The sequence below is a fragment of the Trichosurus vulpecula genome, chromosome 6 (genome assembly GCF_011100635.1).
Source record: "Trichosurus vulpecula isolate mTriVul1 chromosome 6, mTriVul1.pri, whole genome shotgun sequence".
Classification (NCBI taxonomy): Eukaryota; Metazoa; Chordata; class Mammalia; order Diprotodontia; family Phalangeridae; genus Trichosurus; species Trichosurus vulpecula.
This window is the reverse complement of record NC_050578.1, coordinates 266,318,085-266,328,307: the sequence shown is the minus strand read 5'-3', so window position 1 is coordinate 266,328,307 and position 10,223 is coordinate 266,318,085. Positions and strand designations below refer to the sequence as shown.

The 10,223-nt window shown below is 49.7% G+C and overlaps 1 protein-coding gene across 1 annotated transcript in view; it reads left to right on the top strand.

Moving 5' to 3' along the window:
* The first annotated feature begins 508 nt into the window (after nucleotides 1–508).
* The window catches only part of DTX4 (deltex E3 ubiquitin ligase 4), a 34,484-nt gene continuing 24,769 nt past the window's right edge, over nucleotides 509–10,223 (top strand). Inside the window, exon 1 of the mRNA XM_036763940.1 lies at nucleotides 509–725. Coding sequence (XP_036619835.1) covers nucleotides 509–725 — 217 coding nt within the window. The remainder of the gene's footprint in view (nucleotides 726–10,223) is intronic.

The window sequence follows — 10,223 nt, the reverse complement described above, 5'->3', positions numbered from 1 at the left end:
AGGGAGGGAGGGAGGGCGGGCAGGAGGAGGGGACCCGCGGGGGAGGGGTGGCCAGCCCCCACCCCGCCCCGGCCGCCGGAGCATGCACTGGGGAGCCGGCCGGCTGGGCGAGATCCCCGGCGGCCGGGCATCCGCAGAGGAGGCGCAACTGGTGCCCGGGCCCCAGCGCGGCGGCTGCAGCGCCCGCGCGAACCCGCTCCGAGCCGCCGGACTGACGGCGACCCCAGCTTCCCCGCCCGGTCCGGGTTCGGCCCGCCGGCCCTGCAGCCGCGGCCCCCGGGGGACCCGGCCAGGCGGGGCCCGCGGCGCCGAGCGGCGGCTATCTGCATGAAGCCTCTGGCCCCCGCGGGGCGGTGGAGCTCGGCGGCGGGCGGCGGCGGCCCGGGTGGATGCGGGGCGCGCCCGGGGCCCGTGGCGAGGAGCTGAGGCCGGCGGCCCAGCCCAGGCGCTCCCGGGGGGCTGCGCGGAGGCGGCGGCGGCGGCGGCCACGGGCCCTACATCGCCAGCCATGCTGCTGGCCTCGGCTGTGGTGGTCTGGGAATGGCTGAACGAGCACGGCCGCTGGAGACCCTACAGCCCGGCGGTGAGCCACCACATCGAGGCGGTGATCCGGGCCGGGGGGCCTCGCGCCGGCGGCGGCAGCGTGGTGCTGGGCCAGGTGGATAGCCGCCTGTCGCCCTACATCATCGACCTGCAGTCCATGCACCAATTCCGGCAGGACACGGGTGAGACCCCCCCCCTTCCCTTGCCAGCCCTCCCCTCTGCTCCTGCCCCCCCCCACCAGCTAGCACTGCCCCCTCCGCTCCTGCCCCCTCCCCGGCTGGCGCTGCCCCCTCCCCTCTGCTCCTGCTTTCTCTGGCGCTGCCCCCTCCCTAGCTGGCACTGCCCCTTCCCTCCTGCTCCCCCAACTGACGCTGCCCCCTCCCCTTCTGCCCCCTTCGGCCGCCCCCCAGCTGGCACTGCACTTTCCCCTCCTGTCCCCTAGCTGGCACTGCCCCTCCCCTCTTGCCCCCTCCGGCCGCCCCCCACCTGACGCCCCACCTCCGTGCGCCGTGACAGCCCTGGCCCCCCAGCCCTCCGCCCCGCTCTGGACTCCACCAGCCCTGCCTGCTGTCGGCTCCCGGGTCTGGGACAAACTTAGGGGAAGATGGAATTCCCCGGAGCCTCGGGCTCTTCCTCCGGGGCTTCTCGGGGAGAAGGGGCCTGGCCAGAGGAGGCACGATGGAATACCCGGGAAACCTCGGGATTCCGCGCCCAGGGGCCGGGGTTCAGCACCCGAGAGTGCCGAAGCGCAGCCTGGAGCAGGTGGGGGAAGGAGCTAGGGGAGGGGGGAGGGCGCAGAGGAGGAAAGAGGAGGAAGGCCGATGAGGGATGCCAGGCTAGGGAATCTTATTCACTTTTCCAAATGGGGATTGGCAGCAGCAGCAGGAGGCACATTCTTTCAGAGAAAGATCCTGGGTATCGCCCCTTCTCCATTCCCCCAGGAATACGACCTGCTCTTTTAGTGGAGAAAATGGGTTTTTTTTTTTTTCAGGGAATGAGCATCCTTCAGATGACAAGTTTGCTTGAGGAAAAGTCACTGGATGAGGGAAAGTAGAGAGTAAACCTTCAGGCTGGGGCCGGGGACTTGGGGGTCTGGCAACTTGGAGAATCTGTGCCAAATCCCTGGCAGAATCCGAGACTGAGCAGGACCGGGAGCTATCCCGTCGGTCAGGAGGGAGCTGCATTGCTGGGCATGGGGACTGACCAGGGCTGGGGAGCTCTGCCCAAGCCTGGCTCTTTGGGGCTCTGCATGGTTCACAAGGTTTAGCTGATTAATTAGAGGACTAAGGGGGTAATCCTCCCTTAGCCCCTTCTGTGGGAGAATTCTGCCTGAGGTTGCAGCCCAGGGCAACTTAGGAGACTGGGAAGCCCAGCTGCTGGAGGGAGGGAGGGAGGGCTGGTGCTGTGGAGAGGATGATTAGGAGGGTCCCAGAAGGCCAAGGAACAGCTGTCTGCTCACGGCATGCTTGTACTCATTGGAAAGACCCCAAATCCTGCGTACTAATTAGGATCGTCATGGGAAGGGAATTTTCTTATTCATTTTGTTTTTCTGGTTGGCAAGCACCTTGCAGCCAGGACACACACTGGATGGGTTTTAGGTTTCTGGGGTAGATTCCACAATTACTAGGGTCCTGACACCCTTTTCCTGAGGGGATAGACTCTGTGTGTGTGTGTGTCTGTCTGTCTAGGGCGTGGGGGAGGAGGCACTTGGAGAAGGGAGAAGGGAGACTGGTGGTGGGGAGGGGATAAGAAGCAGGAATGTGGAAGGACTGAGCCAGAGGGATTAAGAAAAGCCCACAGCCCTAGCAATTTGGACGGAGCTAGCTGTGGGGGGCAGGGAGGCAAAAGATTGTGTGTGTCTGGGTTGGGGTGTGTGTGCTGCTCTCTCTCTCTCTCTCTCTCTCTCTCTCTCTCTCTCTCTCTCTCTCTCTCTCTCTCTGTTTAGTGAGGCAGGAACTGGGAGGAATGGGGGGGGTGTCAGGTCTGGGAGAAGGCAGATGGGGAGACATTTAACAGGGGATTCCAGTTCAGCTCAAAATAAACTTAGAGGTGTAGGATTTTTATATCAAAATAGCACCCGCCTCTTCAGCCCATGTAGCTCCACTGAGCTGTGGGGCTCACTACTCCCAGCCATAACTCCTAGGATTTTACTCTGCAGAATTCTGGGTAAGAATTAGGGTATAGCACTTTTCAAGTAGGTACTTCATTTTGTCCTCTTTGGAGGAACCCAAGCTCCATCATAGGACAGGGGAAGAGAACAAGGAGATCGAGAAACTCTCAGGTCAATGAATCGTGCCTTCACTCCAGAGCTAAGCAACGTTCCCTACTCTCCCCATCAGGGAGCAAAGAATGATGGGCAGGCAGTAGGCTCGAAAGAGCCTACTTTCTAACCTTAAAGCTGGATCCATCTGTCAGGGGATTGATGTGTTATTTTGGACAAATGATTTCTCCTTCCTGAACCTCCATTTTCTCCATGGGAAAATAAGGTTGAACCAGCTGGCTTTTAAGACCCCTTGGAGATCTGACATGCTATTCCATTACCTTACATCTTTTGACATGTGATCCAGTTCAATTCAAGCAGCATTAAGCGCCTACTACATGCAAGGAGAGGCAGTGCAGATAAGAGGACTGCCATTGGGGCCTGGAAAACCTGGGTTCAAGAGCGTGGTCCTCCTCTCAATACCCTAGGCAACTTTCACAGACTCAGCACCAGAGCAAGTGTTGACCTGCTTTGAAAGAGAGAGCTTCCCCACCCTGAGTTCCCTCTGCCAATGAAATCACAGGGTCCAAGTCCCTATCCCAGGCTCTCTGTTTGGGCCTGAGTACATCCAGACAAAAGAATGGCACCCTCAGAGAACTTACATCTCACTGGGAGGTCTATACCACGTACACAGGCATTCTATGTTCTAAGGTCCCTTCTAGCACTGACATCCAGTATCTTATTAAGCAAGCATTTATTGGATGTTTTCTATGTACCAAGCACTGTGCTGCATCTGGGATCAGCAACCCAAAACTGACTGGTCCCTGCTCCCAAGGAACTTACATTCTATTGCAGCATCAGTGATCAGAGCGTGCAGGGGCGCGGGCAGGTTATGAAGGGCTCTGAATGCCAAAGAGACGATTTTATATTTGATCCAGGAGGCAACAGGGAGCCACTGGAGTTTATCTGAGATGGGTGACATGGTCAGAATTGACTGTTAGGAAGATGGCCTTGACAGATTTGAGGCAGACAAAGCCATCAGCAGTCTATTGCAATAGTCCAGGCATAAAGTGATAAGGGTCTGCACCAGGAGGGTGACAGTGTCAAGAGGAAGAAAAGGGACATATAGGATAGATATTAGAAGGTAAAACTGGCACGTCTTGACAACAGATGGAATGATATAGGGAGGGAGGGAGAAAGAGAGGGGGAGAGGGAGGGAGGAGAGGGAGAGAGAGAGAGAGAGAGAGAGAGAGAGAGAGAGAGAGATGAAGATGACACCTAGGTTGTGAGCCTAGAGGACCAAGGATGACTAATAGAGGAGTTAGAAACAGGGGAGGGTTGGGAGGGAAAGATAATGAGTTCATTTGTGGATGTGCTGAGTTGAAGTGTTCATAGGACAGGCAATTGGATATTCAAGATTGGAGGTCAGCCTGGAGGTTAGGGCAGGATAAGTTGGTTTGAGGATCATCAGCATAGAGGTGATAATTGAATCTGTAGAAGCTGATGAGATCCCCAAGTGAGGCTGTGTAGAGGGAGAAGAGAAGAGAGCCTAGCCACCCACAGCCAACAACCAGGTAGATTAGGACAGGCCAGCCTACATTGTTAGAAGGAGTTCCTCACTGGGGATGCCTGATGGGTCACACTTGAGTTGAACCTTGGGATTTTGACGGGCAGGGGTGGAGATGGAGCACATGCCAGCCACCCTGGAGGGGGGCAGCTTATATGTGTAGGCACAGAAAGGGGATATGCATACATATATGCATGTATGTGTTATGGATATGTATGCATATAGATACATACACATGTGTGTATATTGCATTGTATCTATGTATATGCCCATGTCTACATATGTATGCATGTGTGTATACATGTCTATGTGTGTGTGTTTGTGTGTATTTATATATATATATACATATATATTATATATATACACACTATACATAGGACGCAACAAGGAAGGCCAAACTGTGAGCAGCACATGCTCCTTGGGCCTCTGTAAGAAGAATCCATATCCAGTGTTCATCTGAAGGTTTCAATACCACCTGCCTGAGCTTCACGCTCCACACTCAGTAAGTTTTGGGGAACGCTCCCACCCAAGGGCATGATGGAGGAGAAAGAAAGCCCAACTTCAAATGTAACTAAAAATAGCGCCTTATTTTCATCATTTTCAAAGTGCTTTCAACATCCATTATCTCCCATGATTCTCATAACCACCCTGTGAGATAAAGTAGAGAAAGTGTTTTGTTCCATTTGTTTAATCGCCATTTGACAGATGAAGAAATTAAGTCTCATTGTGGTTCAGCAGTCCATTTGGAATTTGAGGACCCGAGTCCGAATCTTTACTATTTTGGTGACGTTATGTCCCCCAGGCATGTAACTGCCCTGGGCCTTGGGAGATCCGTCCACTAGCCTCAACCTCCCCAGCCACAGGGGCTACAGTAGTACATCAGGCTAGAACCCCTTGTATTAGAGTCATATAGGATCATAGGATTTAGACTTGGTTGGACCCTTTAGAGTTTATCTAATCAACCCCCCTCATTTTACAGATAGGTAAACTGAGGCCCAAAAAAGTTAAGTGAGGTGGCCAAGGCCACACAGATACTGCTTTCCAGAGGCAGAATTCTAATCCAGATCTTTCTGATCCTGTCTACCTGCCTTTTCTTCTGTGCCAGGGCTTGACAAAGCCGTGTACCTGAACGATACACCAGGTCCTAGGTGGTAGACACTGGCAGCTTGATAAGGACATTACCTCCCCATCCACCAAACAGACTTTCAAGCTTGAAACAAAACTGCCCAAACAATAGGCAACTGGGAGTAACTTGCCCAGAGGTGACTCTGCCTCCCTTCCCTTTCTTCCCGAACCATCCCTTCCTCATCTTTCTTCCTCTTTTTGTTGCCTCACCAACTCTGCAGACCTTTTCCTGTGCTGAAGAGCTTTGTTTGCTTAGAAGTTGCCTTCTCTGCCTGCCTTGTCCTCTCCCTCCCTCGTGTGCCTTCCAGCTCCACTACTTGTGACCTCATTGCTGCCAGTCACCAGGGAGACCCTGGCTGAGGGTACCCTGGCCCCTCTGCACTCCTAGGCTCAGCCGCAGGCTCTAACCTCATTTTAGATTCTGAACCTGTTCCCTCCTGACATTTTGGGCCAGAAAGAATAGGAGTGAAGGGGGGTATCGGTGGGCAAAGAAGTAAAATGGGATGTTTCTTATTTCCACAAGCCTTGGTCAGATCTTTTGTCATCATACACATCATTATCACCTAGATTTACTTTCTCTGGACCAGTATTTTCTATTCTTCAGGTAGAGAGACAGTCAGGGTTTGGTGGAAGGAGAGGCAGACCTGAAGTTGGAACACGCTAGGGTTTGAGTCTTGGTTCTAACACTACCAACCTCAGTTCTATACTCAGATCTATAAAATGATGATAATTCTTTTTTGTTGCTCAGTTGTGTCTGACTCTTCATGACCCTATTTGGGGTTTTCTTGGCAAAGATGCTGGAGCAGTTTGCCATTTCCTTCTCCAGATCCTATTCCATATAAGGAAACTGAGGCAAACAGGATTAAGTGACTTGCCCAGGGTCACACAGGTACTAAGTGTTTGTCTGAGGGAGTGTCTGATTTCAACTCAGGAAGATGAGTCTTCCTGACTTCAGACCTAACACCCTCTCCGCCTAACTGCCTGACTGGTAATTCTTATACCACTGATTTTATGGGTAGCTGGATCAGCGTGTAGGACTTTTCAAGTAACAATTGCTTAATTTTTGTTGGTTTAAATTGAATTCCTTCTCCTCCCCTCCTCATCCCCAATAAAAAAGGAAAGAATAGGGATGATGGAACTCAAAAGAATAAGGACAGGAGAAATGCTCAAGTCAGTGAAAGTGAAGGAGAGACCCTGAATTTGCTCCAGACCTAAATTACCTTTTTTGGAATAGGAAATATAATATTAGAGGAAATCGATGGTCAGGGAGAGAGGTTGGGAACAAGGATTTCCTTGTATCTTTTAGTTAGATTGCCTCTCTGTGTCTTCTTATTATAGATTATTAACAGACAGCGTGAGGGTAGGAGATAAAGTAGACAGGAGGCTGAGTTGAAATCAGGAAGACACAGGTGCATGTCCTGCCTTGGACACCTACTAGCTGTCCTTATAAAGGAGACTTCACCTTTGAGCCTCAGTTTCCTCATCCCTACTTTCCTTCAAAGTTTACCTAGTGCTACCCACCTCCCACACAAGGCCTTTTCTGATTCCCCCCATTTGCTTTTATTCCTTAAACCAAATTGCCTTACATTTGTTTTGTGTGAGAAGCCAGAATGATGTAGTGCCTAGGGAAATGACTTTGGAGTCACAGAGAGCCATATTCAAATCCCACTTCTGACACATACTGACTGTGTGACCCTGGTCAAGTCCCCTAACCTGGGTGACTTCTCTAAGACTGTCAGGTGCCAAAGAGGAAGAGATCAGCATTGGTGGAGGGAGTACCCTTATTGAGAGTTCTCTGCCCCAGTGAAATAATAGGCCAAGTCCAAAAGAAGTGAACTATTTTATATACACATTTGTGTATGAAAGGTAGTATGGCCTAGTAGAGAGGCAGGAAAGCTTGGGTTCAAATCCTACCTCTGACACTTGCCGTTGGCTGTGTAACCCTAGGCAAGCACTTAAGCTTTCTGTAGTCTAGGTCCAGTGATATCAAACTCCAGTGGATCCTTGCCCATTATTGACTTAGAAAACCACAAATGAACATTGTCTATGTTTTGCTGTATTCTTACTTATTTTGTTAAGTATTTCCCAATTACTTTTTAATCTGGTTGGGCCCACTTGGCCTACATGTTTGACACCTCCGCTCTAGGCACCTCCATCACACAAATGATAGACATGACCATCTACATTGATAGTGGGAGTTTCCTCAATGGCTCATATATGGGTCGTACTCAGATCTATAAAATGGAGATGATAATACTATTTTGTTGCTCAGTTGTGTCTGACTCTTCATGACCCCATTTGGGGTTTTCTTGGCGAAGATCCTGGAGCAGTTTGCCATTTCCTTCTCCAGATGAGGAAACTGAGGCAAACAGGATTAAGTGACTTGCCCAGGGTCACACAGGTAGTAAGTGCTTGTCTGAGGGAGTGTCTGATTCGAACTCAGGAAGGTGAGTCCCATGAGACCCATATATGGGTCAACCACAGGTCATATAATGCTATAAAGGACCTCAGAGGTCATTGGTTTTACAGATGAGGAAACTGAGGCCTACAGAGGTTAAGTGATTTGCCTAAGGTCAAGGGGGAAGTAAAGATCAGAGTAGGGGTTTTCACCCAGATTTGATAACTGCTGCTTGACCAATCTGTAAAATGGGCATAATTGCACTTACTCTCAGAGTTGTTTTGTGAGTGAAATGAGTCAATGTACCTCAAATGCTCTGCAAAACTTTAAAGTGCTACATAAATGTCAGATTGAGTAACCATTTGTTAAGCGCCTACTGTAAGCCAGACAGCCAGGGGATGCAAAGAAAGGCAAAAATAATTCCTGCTCTTAAGGGGCTCATAGTCTAATGGGAGAGAAAACAATTACATACACATAAGATATATATGTAGAATAAATTGGACATAATCTCAGGGAAAGTTAATGATAATAGCTAGAATTCACATGGGAATTTAAAGCTTGCTAAGCCCTTTAGAGATTTTGTCTCATTTGATCCTTACAATAACCACCTTAGGAATTAGGTGATAATATTTATTCCCATTTTACAGGTGACATAACAGAGGCAGGCAGAGGTTAAGTGACTTGCCCAAGGTCACATAACTAGTAAGTGTCCAAGGTTGGATGTGAACTCAGGTCTTCCTGATTCCCAGTCTGGTGCTTTATCCACTGCCTCACTGAGCAGCCTCATTACTATCAGTAATAGCTTGCTCATACTAGCAGAACCATGGCCTCAATGTAAGAATAAAAGAGCCCCTAGAAGTCCTGGGTTCACATTCAGCTCTACCACTTGATAGCTGTGTGACCTTCGAGAAACAATGTGGTATGATAGAAAGAGCCTTGTCTCTGAGGCCAGAAGGCCTGGGTTCAAATCCAGGATCTCTCCATTTTTGCCCCTAAAATGAGATCGTTGAATTAAATAGTCTCTAAGTCCCCCCCACTTTCCCCAGTTCTAAAACCCATGTAATCCCAAAGTACTTCTCTTCCTTGGGTTTCAGATGCCTCCTTTATGGGATGGAGTGGTTGGAAAGGAGAATGATCTCCAAAAATCTCTTCTAACCTATGATTCTGTGACTTTGTGGTGTTCAATTTTTCTCCCAGGAAGCCAACTTGGTTCTGGCTCCTGTGACGTCTGTGTCTTCATGTGGCCATAGGAGGAGTCATGGGAAGGCAGGAGCCCATCTGGGGACATGGTATATTAGAAACAAATGTTCTAGTCTCCTCCTCAGAAAACTCCGTGCCATGAATTATCTTGCTGTGTGTGCTGGTGGCAGGGATGGGTGGGACCAAGGATGCCCAGAGAGGGTTGTAGTGTCTGAAGGGCCTGTGAGTCACAGAAAAAAATGAAATTGAAAGCCTTTTAGAACCCAGGTTCAGGCTGGACAGAAGCTTCCTGCACTATTCCCTCAAACCAAAAGAGGAAAGTATTTATGTACAGCCTTTATCTCATCTGAATTTCACAACAACCATGTAAGTTAGGCAAGAGATGTCTCCATTTTACAGATGAGGTAACTGAGATCCATACCATAGGGCTTCATATGCATAGAAAAATAGAAATTAAAGTGGTAATGGACCTTGGAGGCCATCTAGTTTAATTCCTTCATTTTGCAGATACAGAAACTGAGGCACAGAGAGGGAGAAGTGAGTTGTTTATGGTGGGGTTGAGGGAGGAGAGATAAGCATTTGTGTAATATCAACTATATATCAGACTATGCTAAACAGTTTTTACAAATATCATCCAATTTGAGCCTTACAACAACCTGGTGTGGTAGGTGCTGATATCCCCATATTACATTTGAGAAAACTGACACAGAGGTTAAGTGACTTCCCCAGGATCACAGCTACTAAATGTCTGAGAATGAATTTGAACTCAGGTCTTCCTGACTCCGGGCCCAGCTCTCTATTCCCTGTACTACCAAATGTCTCATGATCATCAAATAATAAGTAGCATAGGCAGGTTTTGAACCCAGGCCTTCTGATTCGATTCAATAAAGCCCACATTTATTAGGCACCTACCAGGCACCAGCCCCTGCCCTCAAAGAGTTTATGTTCTCCTGGAGAAACTCACACTCTGCTTTGGCTCTCCTGAAAAAGTTGGGGTCAGACACCTGGAGGGAGGGGTCTCAGAGAAGGCCCAGACTCTTCCTTCACACTGAAAACATATGGTCAGAAGGGTTCCTTCAGGCTGATGGAGCGAGTACCAGCCTCTGGAGCTACTGAGGAAGAAAACCTTCTAAAACACTAATTGTCTAATAAATACCCAGAGAATGAGATATAACCCTCTCTACTGGCAG